At 46.5% G+C, this 22286-nt stretch overlaps 1 protein-coding gene across 2 annotated transcripts; it reads left to right on the top strand.

The window, feature by feature from the left end:
* The first annotated feature begins 3730 nt into the window (after window positions 1-3730).
* On the top strand, window positions 3731-20537 carry SALL4 (spalt like transcription factor 4). 2 transcript variants are annotated; one of them, XM_067708478.1, is made up of 4 exons: window positions 3731-4080; window positions 13742-16078; window positions 16913-17193; window positions 19694-20537. In XM_067708478.1, exons 1-4 carry the CDS (start codon window positions 3951-3953, stop codon window positions 20111-20113), a joined length of 3168 nt encoding a protein of 1055 aa, XP_067564579.1. In that variant the 5' UTR covers window positions 3731-3950; the 3' UTR covers window positions 20114-20537. The 2 variants fall into 2 exon arrangements, with proteins under 2 accessions (XP_067564579.1, XP_067564578.1); XM_067708477.1 differs by lacking the exon at window positions 3731-4080 and having other exon boundaries at window positions 13600-16078.
* The last annotated feature ends 1749 nt before the right edge of the window (window positions 20538-22286 follow it).

Genomic DNA, 22286 nt, shown 5'->3' with positions numbered 1-22286 from the left:
CAGGGAAGTCCTAGAATTTCTTTCATTTTTAAGGCTGAATAATATTCCATTGTACGTATACACCACATTTTGTTTATCCATTCATTTGTTGATGGACTCTTGGGTTATGTCCACCTTTTAGCTCTTGTGAATAATGCTGCTATGAATTTGGGTGAACAAGTATCTCTTCATGTCCCTGCTTTCAGTTCTTTCAGATGTATATCCAGAAGTGGAAATGCTGGATCCTACTGTAATTCTACGTTTAATTTTTTTTAAGGAACTGCCATACTGTTTTCCACAACGGTTGCACCATTTTACATTTCCACCAACGGTAGTTGCCTTTTAATACTCTAGTTTATTTTATTTTAAATATTTATTTATTTATTTGGTTGCACTGGATCTTAGTTGCGGCTCGTGGGCTCCTTAGTTGTGGCATGCAGGCATGTGAACTCTTAGTTGTGGCATGCATGTGGGATCTAGTTCCCTGACCAGGGATCGAACCCAGGCCCCCTGTATTGGGAGTGTGGAGTCTTATCCACTGAGCCACCAGGGAAGTCCCTTAATACTCTAGTTTGTATTCAGGTCTCCAAAATCATTCTCCAAATTCATTTATTGTGACTTCTGTGTTCTGTTACCGTGGCTAAGTGCTAAGGACATAATGGTGAAGGTGTCTGCCCTTGTGGAACCTGCAGTGTGAAAAGTGATAAATACATAGACAATTCAATCTATAATTATAAACTTTGAACTATGCTATAAGAGGAAAGAACCAGCTTCTAGAAATCGACACTAATAGGTGAGACCGTTCTAATTTGGATGAGAAAACGCCGGTTTTAGGAAGAAAAATTTGAACTGAGACTGGAGGCTTAGTGGAAGTGGGCAGGTGAAGAGGCGTAAAGAGTAGAAGGGAAGAAAGTTCCTTGCAGAACAGAGCAGAGGTGGGATTTTGTGGACAGAGTTGGAAGGTCTGAGTTCCACAGAGACTTATACCCTTAACTGGAAAGTTCCTGAATTCATACATTCAGCCTACGACTGTTAGTACCCACGAGGCGCTGATGGGAGCTTTGAGTTTGTTTTGCCATGGATGAAATGGGAATAAGAAAGGATTTTAATGAAGCTGAAATGGGATTATGTATCCCAGATACCCTTAGACACAGTAAAGCCTCAATGTTCATAGACTGCTTGAGGAAAGATATAACAGGAAGTCGATTTCCCGACAATTTCTGCCCCGGGCAAACAGTGAGAAGGACTGGATTATACATAAACCCAGTCACCTAACCAAAGGCATTACAAAGTTTAATACCATCCTTTACAATGATCTTTTTTTTTCTCCCTGACTCTGATCACACCCAGGTCTTTTGGTTTTAGGGAATATTAAATCATCCAAAAAATTACCGTGGATTAGGGACTGGCCTTCTGCCCTGCCGTGTGCCATTTACTCCCCCCCACCCCCTTTGTTCTAGGGTCTTACTTCACCTCCGGCTTACTAGCTCCTGGCTCATCAGTTGGAAGTAGATTCAAAAAGTGTACTGTGCCTTTCTTTTCTTAATATAATATTCATGGAAGGTTTTTCCTTTGGGGAAAACTTCTCTTTGACTTTCTCCGTACAAGTTATTTCCACAGACTGTGGATTTTTCAGGACAGGCTTAATTTAACATATGTTTTCTTTTACTACAATTTTTACTTGTTTAGCTATCTTGTCCATATTCAGCTACCACTGAACGACAATCATTGGGATGTGATGAAAGAATTTTGAAATCGGGCTTAGGGATTGAGCGCATCCACTTCCTAATTAAGTTATTTCATGTCCTTAAACCTCAGTTTCCTCATTTTCAAAATGGATAAAACAATGCCAACCTCTCTTGGAAGATAAAAGGAGAAAGTGTGCATTTAGTGCAGCCTGTGGTACATACCAGGAGCTCAATTAATTATTATTATTATCACTTGGAGACTCAAGTGGCATAATTTTAATACCTTGTTCTAAGCAGAAACGGCATCGTGTTTTCACTATCACCAACTAAAATAAGTATAAACAACTATATCTTCAATTAAGTTTTCCTTAAACCACTAACATTTCTTGAGCTGTAAACCTAGTGCACATGCATTTAGATTGGTAAATTACATCTACCACACTACCTTACACAGAAAAGGTGTTGGGAATATAAGCAGATTAGTCAGTGAGGCAGGTGTTAATTGGCTTTTTTACTCAGTATGAGAATTCTAAACAGCTTCCATGTATTATTAAACCAAATTCTTACTTTTCCAACTTGGGCTGTTGACTGTAATTCTCTCTTTTTTGGTTTAGGGGACTTAAAACAATGCCAAGCATTTTCAAACAAAGACTCAAAAATTGGAGGTTAACCTTCTTTCCTTCAGTAAGTTTTATTGATGGCTATGAATATCAAAAAGATGATGAAGCTGATTTATTTTCTGCCTTGGGTTGTCCAAACACCCAGGTGAACATCTTTATCAGTTTAGCATTCTATTTTGCTTGCATTCCCGATGAGCTTACCAGAAACTCTAACAAGCTGGGAAGCTGATGAATAACTAATCAAGAAAATGCAATGCACAAATGTGGAGGAACGGTCTATAATTGCACAGTTCCTTACAATGAAGTAAATGCTAAATACACACGCATGCCCAGAGGCACCAGGGAAACACCAATCAAAGACTTAGAAGGCTGAAGATTTCATCATTTATTCAACATTTATTGAGCATTTACACCATGCAAGGCAGTTAATGGAATAAAATACATAGAGATTTACTGTAGAGGTGTGTATACATATAATATTATACACACATACACACTTTTAGAAAATTCCAGGCATCTCCATGTCAGGATGATGCAATCACTTTGAACTACACATCTTTTCCACAGTAAAGTCCATATTGCAAAAAATTCCGATAATGATTAGTTTGGCAACACCCAGTTACTATGACAACGCCCATTGCTGATCCATGGGAGATGTAAGAGGATTGTCTCAGTAATAAAATGATGTTATCAGACATTTATGGCTTGTGGGGAAAAAGTGCAGTCGCTCCTTGTTTTGATATTATCTCTGACTATACTTGCTTTTAATCTACCTTTTCTATATTTAGTATCCAGTCATTTTAAATTAAAAAAACAAAACCCAAACCAAAAATCAAGGTCTGCACTGTGACAGTAAACCAAACCTTTTGAGTATGAATCCTGGAGGTTACTATTTAGCATTTAAAGGAAATAAATCATGGTGAGGGGGTAATCTGAAATTTGAAGGCCACCTTAAGAGTTGAAATAGGGTGGGAAGGTTGAATATACCACCATTTACCATTCTTCAGATACCTCCAGACTCAATTTAAACATTTCAGTGAAAAAGGAGATGGGAGGGGACACGGGTCAAATCTCAGTTTTTTGTTTTGTTTTGTTTTTGTTTTTTTGTTTTTTGGTAGATGTAAACACTGAGCCAAAATATTTCACTGAAAAGACCTTCCTCCCCGGCTTGCGAGGATATCAACCTTACAAAAGTAATTTTTGGAGCACACTACCAAATACGCTCGTTCCAAAACTGTTACGGAAGCTCCAAGTTTTTAGTAAATACACAATCATTTTTCTTTTTCTCTCCGAGGATTCAGATAGCTGAAGCGAGGATGGGTCCCCCTCGGATTTCGTCCACGATCCAGCCAATCTGAGCCCGGATGCTAATTAGTTGCTCTCCCCCGATGAACACGCCTTTGTCGCTTGTAGGGCCGGACTACAAAGCCCAGAATGCCTCGCCCCTCCCTGATCAATGAGGTCTTATTTAAATGATCTCTGAGGTCTTGGACCCAGGCCAATCAGCTGTCAGGGCTCATGATAAATCGCAATGCATTATTGATAATAATAATTACTGGGACATGCGCGTTCCGGCCGAAGGGGGGTAAATTTCCCAACTCCAGGAATTTGTGGCGGAGTGGGCAAATAACCGCGGCTCTCCAGGCGCCCCGATGCTCGCACCATGTCGAGGCGCAAGCAGGCGAAACCCCAACACATCAACTCGGAGGAGGACCAGGGCGAGCAGCAGCCGCAGCAGCCGGCCCCGGAGTTTGCAGATGCGGCCGCAGCGGCGCCGGCGGCGGGGGAGCCGGGTGAGTGGGGCTGGGGGCGCACGCCCCGGGCGGGCAGTTTCCGGGACGTTCGCGGGACCCTCGAAGGCGCGGACTTTGGGGAGCCAACGGCTTCCACCGCAGACTGTGGAACCGAGATCTGGGGGCTCAGTTCCAGAGGAGAGCGGCAGCCTCATTCCCCACCCCCACCCTCGTTAATTTTACACTTCTCCCCTTTTATCGCTTCTCCCCTCTTGTGTAAGTTTCACCCCCAGGTCTCGCTCTTATTGTAAAATTGACCCCCAGCCTCTCCTGTGTCCCTCGTTCCTGAAATGTTCCCTTCTCCTTGTCCTCTGCCCCTCTCGTAATTGGTTCCACTCCCCTCACTAGTAGCCTCCCCCCCACTTGTAACTTAGGCTCCCCTCCTCCCTCCCTGGCGCTGCTTTTTAAAAGAAAGACCCCGGGGGTCCCCACTCTTTCCCTCACCCGTTAGGGTCTTTGTAGGAGGCTGGGGAAGGGGCGCACCCTAGGAAGACCTCCCGGGGGAGGACGATCTGTTGCACGCGCCCCTCCCGGGCCAAGAGAGGGGAGGGGGGCGACCTCTCCCCACCCCCAGGAGCTGGGGTGCGGGCCACCAGCGCTGCGGAGGGGATTGGAGGGCCCGAAGAGGTGGAGGAGAAGAGCACAGTATTTTCCTTTTTTAAAAAAAATTTCTTTTTTGGTTCTCCTCTTTTCTCCCGGGGCTACGTCGCCTGCCGATCTTCGCCCTAACCTTTCGGGGCCTGACCTCCAGCCATCTTTGATTTCCGACTTCCTAAAAATAAACCGCGGCCTGCGGGAGGGGTGTGGGCCCCCAGGGGCGGGGGTCGTGGGCGCACAGCAGCCCCGCTGGGGTGCACCAGTCTGGCGTTTTGCGTGCCTTTTCTAGGGCGCCCGGCTTTCCAAACGCGCGCCCCGGGGGCCAGAGGGGAGAGGTCGGGCCAGGACTGGGCGGTCGTGGCCAGGGCGAGCTCCGGGGGCTGACCCGGCCCACGCTTCCGCGCTGCGCGTCTTGAGGGTCTGGAGGAGTTCTGGACCCCCAGCCCGGTCGGGAGCGGCCAAGCAAACTCCTCTCTTCCTAATCATGTAACCCAGGGGGCTTTAGGAGCCAGTCGATTTCCCACTATCTCCCCTCCGTCCTGGCCCGCCAAATTGTCGCCTGATAAGTTTTTCGCGTACGCGTGGGGGGAGGGGGCGTTTTTAACGTCCTCTTGGGCCTTGTTGGTGGCTTCTGTCCTCTTGCCGCCTGCTTTCTAATTTCCCAGCCCGTGATGGGGGTGTGCGCGGCAACCCGACTCCGAGCTACAACTCCGATGGGAAAACGGTTGCTACGTTTTGGTTACCGTACCTTTTATTAGGGGAGGGAATGTGGTAAATTTCCTAAATTTATAATATAATGTAAATCCCTATTTCCCCTCAAATAACATTTTTTCAGGGCAAATTAAAGAGATCTGCTTGACCGAGGGGGCGGCTGTGCGTTTTCGGGCGTCCGATGGTCAGGGCAGCGTGCACCCAAGGTCGGAGGAGGGTGTACTCTCTTTGTGCCTTGGGAGGGGGAGTGCGGGGGAGAATGGAGAGGCTTCGTTGCCTGGCCCACCTGGAACAAAAGGGTTAACCCTCTGCCCGCCCGCTTCCTCCCGAGAGGAGGGGCGAGCTCCTGGCTCTGACCCCTCCCCTGGTCCTGCTCTGACCTCCCCTTCCCCCTACCCGCTTCATTTTGGGTGGGCGCGCTGAAGTGAGCTTTTGGTGGTGTTTGGCACCTTAGGGGGAGCTTCTTAAATTAACGCTAGCTGGAGTTTGCAATCAGTTAACCCGAGCTGGTTAGGATCGCGGGCCTTGGCTGTGCGCTCCCTCCACGATTTGGGAGGGGGAGTTGCTATTGATCGCTTGGGTTGGAGTGGACGGCCGAGCTGCGCGCGGTCGCCCCCTGGAGGCCCAGCCTGGAACCTCGCCCTTTGCTGAGAGGCGGGTCCCTTCGCAGGTACCGGCTCACACCTGATGGGTGGGACAGGCTGGGGCAGGGGGATGGAGAGCGCTGGGCTGGGCTAGGCTAGGGACTCCAGTCGGTTGCTTGAGCTATCCCTGGCTGTGCCGGGTTTTCTTTGCCAAGTCTTTGGAATTCTTGGAAAGAATTCTTCGATCCTCGAATGTGTTCGCAGAGTCCCCCAGTTGCCACGATGGGACAGAAGGTAGTTTTCCCAAGTAGTACATTTTAACTGACGCATTTTGTATTTGAGCGGCCTGTATGTATCATTTTAAAAATCCAGTTTAGACTGGTCTTATTTTGCAAAGCCAATTTGAGACCCACTTATAAAGAATGTACTTTTTGAGGGAGGAAAATGAAGTACGGCAAAAAATTAGATCAGAAAATCTGCAGGTGGTCAGGGGACTCAGGCTACATACAGGAAAATTAGCATTTTCTCAAAAGAGTTTCAAATGCCCTTTGTGCTAAACTGGATTACAGCCATCAACGATTAAGATTCCCAAATTTCAAATAACTGCCTAGCCCCAGTTTCTAAACTGAAATGACCTACATTGGCGGTAAGGATTCTGAGAATAGGGCACTTGGGAGCTTATATTTTAATAGAGGGAGAGGGAAATCTTGTTGATCGAAGCGTTAGTTAATGTTGCAGGCTGACTTTCTGTGTTTCCATCTGAGTTTCTGAAAGGGGCTACAACCTGCCCACACCGCTTTTGTTCCGTCAAAAAGAAATTGCACAAGTCAGTGCTAGTTGGTCCTTCAAGCCTCTGCAGCCTTCCTCACGGTGGGGAGTTGGGGAGCCATCTTGGGAGGGAGGGATAGAGTTAATGCTTCCTCTTTTTAAATGAAGTTAGGTTTTGGTAAGATTTTACAGTGAGGTGTGCATTCCAATCTGGTTGTATGACTTTCAGCTGTGTAACCTTGATTTCTGAGCTTTTGGGTTCTTCCTGTGTACCATGCAGATGAAGCATGCTGTTTATTTAGATAGTTTCCACTATATGAGACCCACTGTGTGCTGGAAACGTGATCAGTAATTAATTTTGTTCAAAATAACAATGTTTTGTTTTTTATTGTGCCAAGACGGCACTGAACTGCCAATTTGAGATAATTCTGCAGTTTTATCTGTAGCCTACTGTGTGCCAGACACCAGGCTGGGGACCTCAACGACATTATCTGTAATCCTCATTTTTACTCATTTTAGAGGAAACTTGAACTCCTGGTTGCAATGGCTTGCCCAGGGTTGCCTTGTCCTGTTTGATTTGAGCCTTGCTCTGAATCCAAGAAGCTGTGTTTATCGTGGTTTTAGAAGAGTTGGTTATGGGATGGGATTTTCTATCAGATGAGGGAGCTATGGTGAGTATTCAGCTGGTTGAGTGTTCTCTCTCCTCCTCCCTTTTAATTTTTGAGATGTGCCTCTGCAGGCTTTAGAATAAGAGGTCCTGGGAAGCAAGTCGAAAATAAAGCAGAGTTTGCATTTGGTGCTCTGGGCTTTACTGCCCTGGAAAAAATGATGGGAAGAGTTCAAGATATTCCCTTTTTCATCAGCCTTAACCTATTGTGCTTTTGATTGTTTAAAAAAGCATCTAAAAATTTTAAAAGCTCTAAATTCATGTAAGAACTGCATCTCTGATCGTTGCCATCTATTTTTTTTCTTCTAGATTTCAAGTCTATGTCAGGCTTTGTTCTAGGGGGATCTGGGGAAGGAGGCAGCAAAAGCTCCTGCCTTCATGGAGTTTACAAATTGCTTAAAAGATGAGCTCCAGTTGAGGCGATATGGGACGTATCTCTACAGCGTAAATAGCAGAGCTCGCACACCTTATAGCACAAAGAAACTTTGATTCTTTTACTTCTTCCTTTTCAGCAGACTTGAATTTTGATCCAAGACCATTTGGAACAAATTTTTTTTGTACCTTAATTAAATAGAAAGTTAATTGCTGCTCTAATTTGCCACCTACAAATTGAGTTAAGGGCTTGTTCCTTAAGTGTTTCCCGGGATTGCTGAATTCAGATGTAAAATTAAACTGGTAAACCAGTTTCTTTGAACTGGTTCAGTACTTAAGGACATCTCAATTTCCTTTTGTTTTTTGGTAAGCAGTTATCCTGCTGGTGGGGGTGGGGTAGAAGATGTTTATGGACTCTAGATAATCTGCTCATTGTCGTTCTTTTAATATAGGAATGGGGGGGGAAGATAAGCTTGAGGCATAATGCTTTTCTCGAGATACACAGGTTTGTTTCTTAAGCATTTTCACTGGCTACAGAATTTGATTGGCCTCTGGCAGATGAGCTTTCTTCCTATACAATAGTAAGAGTATTTTCTATCCGTTTGGCAGGGATTGAATCTAAGCCCCCTGCTGGGTTTACTGCATTCTTCCAACTTATTGGATAACTAGATGCTGAGAGATAACATTCCTAAAATTCGGAGTGGGGGTGGGGTGGAAGGGTGGAAGATCTAGTTGCTGTGTAATCCCTCTGAACTTTGCTTTTTCCTTTTGGGAAGGGTTAACTTAAGCATACCCAGCAATTGTTCATAACAGAGTCGTCTTACTCTTTGGCAAATACGCTTTCAGTATTTGCCAGTGGTGGTCTGAATGTCGAAGTACTTTTTACTGCACCAGCAAACAGAGCTCCTGCTGTTTGAAGACTCAAGTGGGATGTTGCCGGTATTGCTTGGAGGCTACAGAAGAGGCAAGCCTGTGTATACAGTGCAGGCAAGCTGGTATTCAGGTTGTAAATCACTCTTGGGAACTGTTGGATCCTTCTCGGGCAGGGAGCTTAACCTTTTTTGTGCCACATTCACCCCTTCTCATCAGAATGTATTTAAATGCATACAATAAGATACATAGAAATACCAAGGAAATAAATTGCGCTGAGATAACACTCAGTAAAAGTAACATGGGCTTCTTTATGAACACAAAGGAGATCTAGCAGTCAGTCAGGTAACCAGAATTTCCAGTAATGCAACCGCATTGACATCATAGGAAAATACCTGCTTTCTGTTGATGACATAGGCATGGGTTCTGCAAATACCGCTGAGGTATGTTCCCCACGCTCATAATTGAAAGAAATGTTAAGTTTTAATTCAGCTGAGTGAAAATAAGGTTGCCATCTTTTTTTCCCTGTCTAATTTCATCAGCCCCAGTTTAAAGAGTTATCTCCTTTAAAACCTGCATTGTCAGTAAGGGAATGTTGTCCCCAAGGGGGTGAAAATTGGTTTTTTTTTGGGTGGGGCAAAAATGTTTATTGATGTTACAGTGGTTTGTGGCCTTCCAAAGGACCATAGTGCATAAACAGATAATATAATATATTGGTGGTATTAAAATTTGGTGGGGGGGGGCGGTGAGTAGGAAAAAAAAGCTTCAAAAGCCTTCCTAGAGGGGTAAAATGAAAAAAAGTTCAAGAAACTGCTCTAGAAGAAACAATTATAAATCAGGCCACTAGCTTCAGTTCTCTTCAATAGTATTTAAGGCTATAATCCCTGCCCTTGTGTTTTACCAGCACGGCACCTTGAGGCAGTTATTTCTAAGCCTTAGTTTCCATGTTTGCGAATTGGGAACAAAGATGCTTGTTTACGTGGCTACGAAGATAAGTGAGTTAAGGTATAGGAGTCTGAAGTGAGTGCTTTGTTGCAGTTTGTGGAGGATGGTAGTAGTTTTGCTTTGGCCCTTAACAAGCATTTGTACATGAGCTTTGTTAGAGATTTCCAGAAGTAGAATGGCTGAGAAAAGGGGTGTAACATGCTAATTAAAAAGAAGCCAAAGTACAGAAGTGTATACATTGATTTATTTTTTTTCTGTGGTCACACTGCACGGCATGTGCCTCCCTGACCAGGGATCAAACCTGCGTCCCCTGCATTGGAAGTGTGGAGTCTTAACCACTGCACTGCCAGGCAAGTCCCAAAAGTGTATACATTTTGAAGTTTCTCTTCCACCCCAGGCCTGTGCTCCAAGAGGCAGGGACCAGCCACAGTATCTATTATTTCAAAAGTTTCCCACGTACATACTTATATCTTTATCCCCAGACACAAAGAGGGCGGAGCATGTTCTCTATACATCCTGTTCTCTAAACTTTTTTTCCTCTTGGCTACAAAGCAGTCATCCTTTTCGTGTACCCTGATTTATTCAATCAGAACCGTACTGACGGACCAGAGTGCATCCTTTTTTGTTTAGGCTGTTTGTTACTATGAAACCTGTATCCTGGTATCACAGAAAGTAAACTCCTAACAAGGGAATTGCTGGGTGGAAGGAGAATTGCACTAAAATGATGATGTTGGTGGACTGTGCTCTGAAGAAGTTGTATGTATTTATAGGCACCAGCCTACTGGTGTATTTCCCTCCCAAGAGAAACTCTTTAAGTTCTACTTCTAAAGTTCTTGACACATAATTGCCAAAATTGCACTTCCAGAAAGATTGTGCCCGTTTAACAACACACCCCAGCAAACACCGCATTAGAAGTCTTGGGAAAGTGTACCAATAGATACTATCTTAAGGATTCTGGGAATTGATGAATATATTTAACTTGATTCTTGGAAATTTTATTGCTTTGGAGCAGTTGTGGAGCCGGAAGGAAGGAGGTACTTACCTGCTACACTCCACACGGAAGTAGCAGGGGTGTATTGTGTCCTAAGTAAACCTCCCCACACGTCCAAACCTGACCCCTCAAGCTTTCCTGTTCCTCCTGGGGTTTCTGTGAGAGGAAAGATAGTTGCCAGTCTCAACAGAAGAAACATATGCTTAGGAGGAAGGGTATCAAGGAAGAGTTCAAGGGGACGGTCTGGGTGCTGCGTGCCTTGGTTTTAACGTTGGCTCCGCAGTTTACCACATGCCCTACCTTGGGGAAGTTAATGTCCTCTGTGCCTCAGTTTCCCCCTCTGTTAAATATAATAGTCTCTACCTCAAGAGTTGTTAATAACATGTAAATTACACCTGGTACATAGTAAGTGCTCAAAAGTTACCTATGACTAGATTTTTCGTTGTGTTGCCTTGGGTATAAGTCACATTACATCCAAGTCTGTTTTTCTTATCTGTAAATGGGGCTGATGTTAAATAGGGTTGGATGGGTATAGTGTGGAGCCCAGGGCACCTGGAGGTTCTAGTCTGGACTACAGGAGGCTCTTAGGCTGCTCATCTTTTTATCACCCCCTTAGCCCCTGCCTTGTACTCAGTAGGAGGCGAGAAGTCTTGTTAAACGAGTGAGGCTTTAACTGACTGGTACAAGGCTTATTGTGTTCCGCAGCCCTAGTTGCCCAGGTAACCAGATAAGCCGCGGAAATAGAAAAGGTGGAGAAACTGATGTTAACTGAATACGTACAGTATCTGCACTTCCAGGTCATAGGATGGTGCCAGGGTCACAGTCGGCACTCGACAAACATTTGTTAAGTTAATCACATCACTTAACACAGGCATCTAACTTACGTGGTTGTCACGATTTTGCACATTTAATAGAAATCCTGAGGGGTAAGCCCACCACATCAAACCTGTTTTCCATGGATTGATCCTGACCCGTTTGCTTTCTCTTGGCTTACCCCTGACCCGCATACACCTTGCAGAACTTCTGATGATTATTTAGTCTGAAATTAGGAAAAATTAAGTCAATTTATTAAGGCCGTGCTATGGGAATGTAAAAGAACCAGTGTTTGAAAATCTGATGGAAAGTATAGATCTTTCTCGAGAGAAATACACTTTGTTGCAAGATCAGCCCCTCCCCAAATCGTTGACTGACTCCTCAGTCAAAAACCCATGCTGTTGGGAAATGTCATCACCCAAGGAATTGAGGCAAAATGGGTTAGTTGGCTTTACAAAGTGATCATTTTATTTAAAAGATAAGTGGATACTGCCTGGCCTTACCCCCATGCATTTGTACATTTCAAATAGGATTCGTTTTAAACAAAAATGGTCACACCTTACAAACTGTTCTGTACTCTACTTCCACCTAACTTCTGTCTCCACGTCAGGACGTACGGAAATGCTGCATCGTTTTTGTACTGTGGGTAAACCAAAATTTACCTTTTTTTTTCCCCCCTCTTTTGTGGCTCTAAACATTTCTGTTAAAAATATCCCTCTTCCTCCATGGATTTTTTTAAAAAAATAAGTTTCTTTATTTATTTATATTTGGCTGTGTTGGATCTTTGTTGCCGCACGCAGGCTTTCTCTAGTTGCAGCGAGCGGGGGCTACTTGTTGTGGTGGCTTCTCCTGTTGTGGAGCGCAGCCTTCACTAGTTGTGGCGCACGGGCTTCGTTGCTCTGCGGCATGTGGGATCTTCCCGGCCCGTGTCCCCTGTGCTGGCAGGTGGATTCTTAACCACTGCGCCACCAGGGAAGTCCTCTCCATGGATCTTTGTATGCGTGTGCAAATGTCTGTGGTTTGGATCTGCGCACCTGGAGTTGCTGGGTCTGAGGTGTGCCTATATGACTTCTCAGTGGTAAGGTGTACATAATAATAGGCGAGGCAGGAAATGAGAAAAATAAAGTAGCTTAGAGGTTCTCCACCCGCCAGGACTCGGGCATCTGGCTAAAAAGCACAGTCCCCCGACAGGCATTGTGACGTGCAGACTAGCAGTCACTGTGAAGGAAATAGGACCCAACTGCAAAAGAAGTCCAGGGACCACTCATTTTCAGGAATAGAACTACCCAGAATAGGATGGTTGGTTGACTTTTGTGTAACAGAGTAGAAGTTGCAAACGGAAGGTGAGGAATAAAATCCATCATTCCCATCCCTTCCTTCCTTTCTTGGGCTTCTTCTTTGTTTAATGGCTTATTAATCCTTTAATGGCCTGTTAAGACATTTCTGTAGGTTTTTCGTAATCAGGAAGGTCAGTGAAGTTTTTTTTCTTGGACATGCAATCTTTCCTTTTTTTTCAGTGTGTTTTTTCTTATTAATTTTTAGCACCTTTAAACTTCCATTGTCCCTGGTGGGAAGGTACACTTACCACATTGTCTGAATGAGTGACTTAACTGCAATTTCACTTTCGATGGGCCCAGGATGGAGATGAGCGGCCATGAATTGAGCAGGTTTCCAACATCATTTTATGGTGGCATGAGATCCATTTGCCTTTCAAGCCAGCTCTCAGCTGGGGGAGGGCCAGAGCTCCAAGGGGATTATTTTAATGAATTGTATGCGTTTCCCAGGGCTGCCTTAGTAAGTTGGCACAGACTAGATGGTTTAAGACAGATTTGTCCCCACAGCTCTGGAGGGTGGACAGCTGACATTTAGGAGTTGCAGGGCTCCTTTGGAGCCTCTGAGGGCGAGTCTGTACCAGGCCTCCTCCCTACCTTTTGTTGGCTTCCAGCCGTCCTTGGCTTATAAAAGCCACGTAACTCCTGCCTTGGCTTCACGTGGCCTTCTTCTGTCTCATGTCCCTTTCTTTTCTCCTTAAGGACACCAGATACTGGGCTTGGGACCCACCCTAATTACAACTGCAAAGATTTCCCCCCCTGCCCCAAAGAAGGTCGCTGGCACAGGTGCAGGGGTTAGGGTTGGACATTTTGGGGGGTTATGATTTGACCCCCACTACCTAAGTGATTGGTTCATTTGAGACTCTTGGGATGCCTTGTTCCCTTACACAGTTTTGTGCGTGTTGGGACACAGATCACGAAGACCTCTGGACTGTGAGCTGTGGTTTTTCCCAAGAAATCGCCCCACATCCTTTCTTGGGTAGAGTTCTTAGCTTTTTCTCTCTTGTCACAGGTACTCCAATGAACCCCCCAGGGAGTGGCGATGACGTGAACGTGGACGGAGCAGGGATAAAGAGGCCTCGGCGGGAGGAGACTCACATCTGTGAGAAATGCTGTGCCGAGTTCTTCAGTTTTTCGGAGTTCTTAGACCATAAGAAGAATTGCACTAAAAATCCACCTGTCCTCATCATGAACGACAGCGAGGGGCCGGTGCCTTCAGAAGACTTCTCCGGGGCTGTGCTGAGCCACCAGCCACGCAGCCCAAGCAGGAAGGACGGTCACAGAGAGGACGGTGGCAGCTCAGGGGACACGAGGGAGAAGCCGGGGGCAGAGTCCATCGTGTACTTAAAGACGGAGGCCGCCCTGCCACCCACACCCCAGGACATAAGCTATTTACCCAAAGGCAAAGTGGCCAACACCAACGTCACGCTTCAAGCCCTACGGGGCACCAAGGTGGCCGTGAACCAGCGGGGCGCAGACGCGCCCCCAGCCCCGCTGCCCGGCGCCAGCAGCATCCCCTGGGTCCTCGAGCAGATCCTGTGTCTGCAGCAGCAGCAGCTCCAGCAAATCCAGCTCACGGAGCAGATCCGCGTGCAGGTGAACCTGTGGGCCTCCCACGCCCTCCACTCCAGCGGCGTGGCCGGAGCTGACTCCCTGAAGACGCTGGGCGGCCACGTGTCCCAGCAGGTTTCGGCGGCTGTGGCTCTGCTCAGCCAGAAGGCGGGGAGCCCGGCTTTGCCCCTGGACACCTTGAAGCCAGCCAAGCTACCTCACACCAGCATCCCTTCTGCTGCCAGCTCCGTGTCCCCAGGGCTGACGCCCTTCGCCCTGAAGCCAGATGGGACCCGGGTGCTCCCCAACGTCCTGTCGCGTCTCCCGGGGGCGTTGCTACCTCAGGCCCCAGGCTCTGTGCTCTTCCAGAGCCCCTTCTCCACGGTGGCGTTAGACCCGTCCAAGAAAGGGAAAGGGAAGCCACCGAGTGTCTCCCCGGTAGATGTCAAACCCAAGGACGAGGTCCTCTACAAGCACAAGTGTAAGTACTGTAGCAAGGTTTTTGGGACTGATAGCTCCTTGCAGATCCACCTCCGCTCCCACACCGGAGAGAGACCCTTCGTGTGTTCTGTCTGCGGTCACCGCTTCACCACCAAGGGCAACCTCAAGGTGCACTTTCATCGGCATCCCCAGGTGAAGGCAAACCCGCAGCTGTTTGCCGAGTTCCACGACAAGATGGCGGCAGGCAGTGGCCTTCCCTACGTGCTCTCTGGCCCTGTCCCCGTAGATGAGTCCGGGCTCTCCTTAGACAACAAACCCGTCCTTGCGACGGGGACCCCCAATGTAGGGCTATCTCAGAATCTCTCTTCGGGGACTAACTCCAAGGACCTCATGGGTGGCCCGTTGCCCAGCGACCTGCAGCCTGGGCCTTCTCCGGAAAGTGAGGATGGATGCATCCTACCTGGGGTGGGGCCCAACCATAACTCCCCGAGGGTTGGTGGCTTCCAAGGGAGTGGGACACCCGAGCCGGGGTCAGAGACCCTGAAATTGCAGCAGCTGGTGGAGAACATCGACAAGGCCACCACCGACCCCAACGAATGTCTCATATGCCACCGTGTCTTAAGCTGCCAAAGTTCCCTCAAGATGCATTACCGCACCCACACTGGGGAGAGGCCGTTCCAGTGTAAGATCTGTGGTCGAGCCTTCTCCACCAAAGGCAACCTGAAGACGCACCTCGGGGTGCACCGGACCAACACGTCCATAAAGACGCAGCACTCGTGCCCCATCTGCCAGAAGAAGTTTACCAACGCGGTCATGCTGCAGCAGCATATTCGGATGCACATGGGCGGTCAGATTCCCAACACGCCTCTGCCGGAGAATCCCTGTGACTTTGCGGGTCCCGAGCCAATGATGGTCGGTGAAAATGGCAGCACAAACGTTGTCTGTCCTGATGATGTCGAAAGCATCGATGTAGACGAAGTCTGCTCCCAGGAGGTCCCTGGCAGCTCCTCGAAGGTCCCCATGCCCCTTCCCAGCATCCACTCGGCATCACCTACTCTAGGGCTGGCCTCGGTGGCTTCCCTAGATGCCCAGGGGAAGACGGGTCTCACTGGTCTTGTGCTGCAGCGACAGAGCAGCCGAGAAAATGGTTCCGTGGAGAGTGATGGCTTGACCAACGACTCTTCCTCCTCGGTGATGGGGGACCAGGAGTATCCGAGCCGAAGTCCAGAAGTCCTGGAGACCACGTCCTTCCAGGCAGTCTCCCCAGCCAATAGCCAAGCGGAGAGTGTCAAGTCCAAGTCTCCTGATACCGGTGGCAAAGTGGACAGCTCCGAGAACAGCCGCACTGAGACGGAAGGTGATAGAGCTTTGGATTTAACTTAGGTCCATTCTGGGCACAGAGTCATCCAAAAGGAAGCTGGGTTGAACTTGACAAATGGAGAGTGTGGTATATGTGAAATAGCTCCCCTGTAGGGCGATTAGCCTTTCTGTGGGTACTTCTGGATAGAGGGCAATAATAACTACCTCTGTCGTAGTAGAGACATGCTTTTATTTACGACGGTTCTTGCAAGCTGGGTGTGGACAGCGTACTTACTTTTGGTGGGTTTTTATTTTTGTGTTTGAGCCCTGTGAGGGCAACATGGGTGATCCTAACTAAATGCTCCAGTAGAAGAGTATTTGAGAAAGTGGGCACTGCTCTTTGGCCAGTGAGATAAGCCATAGTTCCTTGATTCTGAAATCTCACTCCCTTATGTAACGTTCACAAATTAATAACTCCTGAGGGAGAGAAAAGAATCTAACCTATTTTAAAAGCACCCCATATAAATGGGGTGCCTACTGACGGCATTAATGGCAAAAATGGGGGAATAGCAACATCGTAGAATCAGAAAGATAGTGTCAGGGCTTACTTTATAAAGGTAGCTGAATGCAGGAGTTTGGACCTGGAATTGCGTTGCCTGTGACTGTTGCTGATACCTTTAAAGCCAAAATAGTAACCTCTGAAGTGCTGGAGTCACTCTCCGTGCAGATGAACAAGTAAAAGGAGAGCTGCTTGCAAGGTGTCAGTTTCCTGAACGCTATTCGCAGGCTGTCAAACGGCGGGGCAGTTGTGGTCAAAGCTCCTTTCTTTTTGGATTGAAGAATGAATGACTGTAGGATGATAATTTGGGTTTTTTTTTTCTGTGCACGCCAGGTCGGAGCACTGGCCCACCGACATTTATCCGAGCCCAGCCAGCCTACGTCAAAGTCGAAGTCCCTGGTGCGTTCGTTGGTCCCGTGACCATGTCCCCAGGCGTGACACCTTTGCTCGCCATCCAGCCCCGACGACAGGCCAAGCAGCACGGCTGCACAAGGTGCGGGAAGAACTTCTCATCTGCCAGCGCGCTTCAGATTCACGAGCGGACTCACACCGGGGAGAAGCCTTTCGTGTGCAACATTTGTGGGCGAGCTTTTACCACCAAAGGCAACTTGAAGGTGAGTTCAAGCCTCGCAGTGCAGTCAAAAAGGAAAAAACAGAAAAAAGAAGAAGCAGACTTTCTCACATTACAGCATCTCTGAAGTTGGGATTCTCATTGTAGTCAGTGCCTGCGTGAAATCGTTCAGGTCTGGAAACACAGATGCTGTTTGTCTTGTAATGTAGTGTCGATAAATCCTTTACGGGTTTGCCTGTGCTTTCAGACTTGATGACCACCCTGTACGTTGGTTTTTGTTTTCCTGGCCTGCTAGGTTGAAATAAATACCACGAGTTAAACATAGATATAGTGCCACTGGAGTTAAAGGAAGAAAGTCTCCAGGTTTATTGGCCTTTCTTTGAAACTGAACAGCTGGGTTCTTCCAAAGAATGTCGTGTGTCTATTGTTAGGATAAGTTGGTTCCACCTAAGATATTACCTGGGAGACTGTCCCATGTAAGGATCGAAAGTGGCCTGTGTAAGGACACAAGATGGGAGACCTGGGTTTCCCTCATGGTCCTGCCTCTACTTTGTTCCAGGCATGTTCCTCTGGACCTCTTTTCTCTAACTAGCTCCCCAGTGAGTAGACTAGTTGAATTCTTTGTAATGAGAATGAAGGTTGAAACTTCATCTTAAAGTTGACCTAGAAGACCTCATGTCATTTTAGAAATTAAAAGTACTTATTAAAAAAACTATATTCTCTTAATATTTTAGTCTAGGTGGCAAAAATGTCAGGGGAGGAACATGGAAGTAATTTAATCTGTAACCCCAACTTCCAGAAATACAAAGCGTAAATTTATTCAGGGGCCTTGGAATCAACCTGGGGAAGGTTTGGAGCTGCTTGGGCAGGTGGCTCCTGTGCCTCGGTTTCTCAGGCATGGGGATCATGGTAATGACCTCAGGGTTGCTTGGAGATTAATTGAGTTGTATGAGTGTTTCACGTGATGCCAGGAACATCTTAGTAATTTCTTGGAGTGATGAAGAGCAAGTGACGTCTGAGCGCGCTGCGATAACTGCTGACTTCTAAGCATGTCAGTGAAGTGATGTGAGAATGCTTGAAACCCAGGACCCATCACGTTCTTCAGCTCTTTATAAAGAAAGGGATTTGAAAACTCAAAAACCAGACCGGGAACATAATTGCAGATAGGAGGCTGGCCAGGTCGAAGCAGCAGTAAGTGCTAGGATCTCTTTCCTCTTCAGAAGAGTCCTTGCTTTGTCTGCTACCATAGATGAAATAACATTCATTCCCCGTGGCCTCGTGTAACCTTCCCAACTAGGCTTATTTTTCCTCTACAGCAGTGATTACTCTTGTTGACACACTTATGTATTTAGGATGTCACCTCCATCAGGCCAGGGTCTGTTTTGTTCAAAGATTATTTTTTTAACTCAAATTTTCTTTTTTTTTTTTTTTTGCGGTACGCGGGCCTCTCACTGTTGTGGCCTCTCCTGTTGCGGAGCACAGGCTCCGGACGTGCAGACTCAGCGGCCATGGCTCATGGGCCTAGCTGCTCCACGGCACGTGGGATCTTCCTGGACGGGAGCACGAACCCGTGTCCCCTGCATCGGCAGGCGGACTCTCAACTACTGCGCCACCAGGGAAGCCCTTTAACTCAAATTTTTATTCAAGTAATTGTCGATTCATGCAGAGGGAGAAGTCATACAGAGATGCTTACCCGCTTTGCTAGTTTCTCCCAGTGATAGAATTTTGCACAACTATAGAATAAATAATAACCAAGATATTGACATTGATGTAACCTACTGGTCTTATAGATTTTCCCGTTTTACTTGTACTCCGTGTCTGTATGTGTTAAGTTCCGTACCATTTGTTAACTGTAAGTTTGTGTGTTCACAAGTTGTAACCCTAGCACTTGAAACAACACTGCTATGTAGTAGGTGTTGACAAAACTGTACATGTGAACAGTGGTATGGGGAAAATTGGAGTGTGTATTCCCCACCTCGGTTGCCCTTACTTGCCTCTAGGCAGGAATGTAGATCCATGGTTGCCGGATGATCTGATTTTTTCTCCCCCCAAGAGAATAGGTATCTGTATTTTTTAAAAAAAATAAATTTATTTATTTTGGGTGCATTGGGTCTTCGTCGCTGCACCAGGGCTTTTCTTTAGTTGCGGTGAGCAGGGGCTACTCTTTGTTGCGGTGCGCAGGCTTCTCATTGCGGTGGCTTCTCTTGTGGCGGAGCACAGACTTTAGGTGCATGGGCTTCAGTAGTTGTGGCACATGGGCTCCAGAGCGCAGGCTCAGTAGTTGTGGCGCATGGGCTTAGTTGCTCCGCGGCATCTGGGATCTTCCCGGATCAGGACTGGAACCCGTATCTCCTGCGTTGACAGGCGGATTCTTAACCACTGCGTCACCAGGGAAGCCCAATATCTGGATTTTTTTAATATGAAATCTAATTTTTAAATATAAGTTTAGATAGACCAAACCCATAGGCAGACTTGACTTTGGTTCGCCCACATGCAATCCCATCTCTGTTTTGGTGGAAACCTTTCTGTCCCTCTTCCCACAGGTCCATTATATGACGCATGGGGCCAACAATAGCTCGGCACGCCGTGGCAGGAAGCTGGCCATCGAGAACACCATGGCTCTATTAGGAACGGACGGAAAGAGGGTCCCCGAGATATTTCCCAAGGAAATCCTGGCCCCTTCGGTGAACGTGGACCCTGTTGTGTGGAATCAGTACACCACCATGCTCAATGGTGGTCTGGCCATGAAGACCAACGAAATCTCTGTGATCCAGAGTGGTGGCATTCCCACCCTCCCGGTGTCGCTGGGGGCCAGCTCCGTGGTGAATAACACCGCTACCTCCAAGATGGATGGCTCCCAGTCGGCCATCAGTGCCGAGGTGGAGAAGCCAGGAGCTGCCGACAGCGTCCCCAAACACCAGTTCCCTCACTTCCTGGAGGAAAACAAGATCGCCGTCAGCTAAGCTACAGGAGAATGCACGTCGAAGGAGTAGCGCAGTGACCTCTCTAGAACTGTCCCTTTTTTGTTTGTTTTTCTTAAAGACCCCATCTCCTCCAGTTTTCTTCCTGATGTGCAAATAATGTTTACAGTTGTGACCACAACCTCAGGCACATCCTACAATCACAATGTTGCTATGCTGCTTTGCAAAAACAAACAAACAAAAAAGAAAAAAATCAAAAAAAAAATTCATACTAAAACAAATATAGACTAGTATTTTTTTTTTTAATTTTGGAAAGAAGCGGGTCTTGCAAAGTAGTTTTGTTACTTGCAACAAACTATATACATAAAACCTTTGTACAACCTAGAGTAACTGTTTCCAAAGACTGTCCCCTATTTCAAGTTGGAAGGTGTTGAACCACCATGGAGAAGACAACTGCTTTGCCTGTTTGGGGGGTGGGGGGAGGGGTGGGTGGGGACTGTATACTTACTTCTGCGGTGACTGTATGCGGGTAAATGGACAAGGTCTGTCGTCTGTTTAGGGACCTGTTTGGTATTCTCCCAGCCCTACACCCATTTTTCTTTTCTTTTTTGAATGTACTTTTTTTTTTTTTTTAAAGCCGAGGTTGTAGAATTCCAAATTTTTTTTCAACCTTGGAACCTGAAGTAGAGTGCCCTCAAGTGGACAGATTTTAGTCCTTAGAAAGTCGGTGTGTGTGTTGCTGCTTATTTAAATACGGTTCAGTTGGAGTCCCAAGAGTGCCAAGGTGTCCTCCCTATGCTTTCCAGATGCCCTTCTTCTTCCTAAAACCAGGAGAGGTGAGCACCTGAGCAGGGAATCTCAGGTGACCTAATTGAGTTCACCGGTGCCTACTCTGAAGAGCTGGGTGTCCATTCTTGAAGAAACAAACTCACAGGAAGGGTGTGTCTTATTATACACTAATAACTTCTTATACTAATTTGTACCAGAAGTTCCTTGATTGTGACTTATGCCAAGTAATTATGAAGATTTTTTTTTTTTCTGAGTATTGCATGAAGGCTACCAAGTTGGAACAGGCAAGTCCTGGATGTGAAAGCTTTAATTTATCTACCTCATTCATGTGTTATTTTTGTAGCTATAGTCTCTATTTTCTTATTTGATGACCGCTGAAGTGTTCCTAGGTCCTGTCGTAAACCTAAGAGTTGATGTATTGGTGGGAGCAGCTGGAAGTTCAACATGTTGTGATTCTTTTTTTCTTAATCCCCCTTTTGTATATGTGATATTAAGCAGACGATGAAGCGTTACTCTTGAGGATTTAACAAGGAAGGAGAAAGAAAGACCCACATTTCTGGGTGAAGTCTTTGCCCCTCTATGTGGAAAAGTGGATTGTGACTGTTCTCAAGTCTGTCTCTCGGTAATTGCACCTGACTTTAGGATCCAAAAAAAATTTTTTTTGTTTTGCCAAGTTGTGCCTTTCCTTCTGGAATTGTAAGTGAACACATAATAGTACCTGTTTACACTGTGAAGTGGATATTGTTACAGAAAATACACCAGAGGCTTTCTCACTTGTTAAGCTAATAATGCCTTGTGAATGTATGATCTACGGAGAAACCCCTGTAGTTTTTACCTGCTGATGCTGTCTGTCTGTTGGAGAATAAATTTTGGATGGTTCTTTTTTTCACCACCAGGCGTGTATGTAAGTTTTTCTGGTAGTTTCTGCTCTAAGCTTGAGAATCCTGGACTTCCCTGGTGGTCCAGTGGTTAAGACTCCACGCTTCAAATGCAGGGGATGTGGGTTCGATCCCTGGTGGGGGGAACTAAGACCCCCACCTGCTGCGCAGCGCAGCCAGAAAATTAAAAAAAAACAGCCCTGAGAATCCTTAACTGACAATCGTTTCCAGCTCCCTTGGTCTCTCTAGGTCCTGGAATAGAAGCTGCACATCTGGTTACGTCTATGCTTGACCCACTACTCAAGCACACACAGCTAACTACTTGCTGGTTGGTATCTTTCTTTTTTAAGGCATTTTATTAGAGTCCTCTCCTTCTAGAGAACTTTGCTTGTGTTCGCTTGTAACTGTGGAAAATTTATCAGGCCCTAGATGATCCCACATTTCAACCCATCCATACCTGGTTACACGTCACTGGGCAGAGAGACAGGTTCTGGTTTTTGTTTCTGATTTTTTTGGCCATGCCACACTGCATGCGGGATCTTAGTTCC

The sequence above is a fragment of the Pseudorca crassidens genome, chromosome 15 (assembly GCF_039906515.1).
Source record: "Pseudorca crassidens isolate mPseCra1 chromosome 15, mPseCra1.hap1, whole genome shotgun sequence".
Taxonomy (NCBI): domain Eukaryota; kingdom Metazoa; phylum Chordata; class Mammalia; order Artiodactyla; family Delphinidae; genus Pseudorca; species Pseudorca crassidens.
The sequence above is the reverse complement of the archived record's forward strand: the minus strand, read 5'-3'. Positions and strand labels throughout refer to the sequence as shown.

Excerpts from the sequence above, each read along its gene's own strand:
- SALL4 (XM_067708477.1), top strand. The coding sequence starts at position 13,600 with ATGCCTTGTTCCCTTACACAGTTTTGTGCGTGTTGGGACACAGATCAC. Across the intron at positions 16,079-16,912 it reads CAGCCGCACTGAGACGGAAG|GTCGGAGCACTGGCCCACCG; the intron begins GTGATAGAGCTT and ends TGTGCACGCCAG. Across the intron at positions 17,194-19,693 it reads CCACCAAAGGCAACTTGAAG|GTCCATTATATGACGCATGG; the intron begins GTGAGTTCAAGC and ends CTCTTCCCACAG.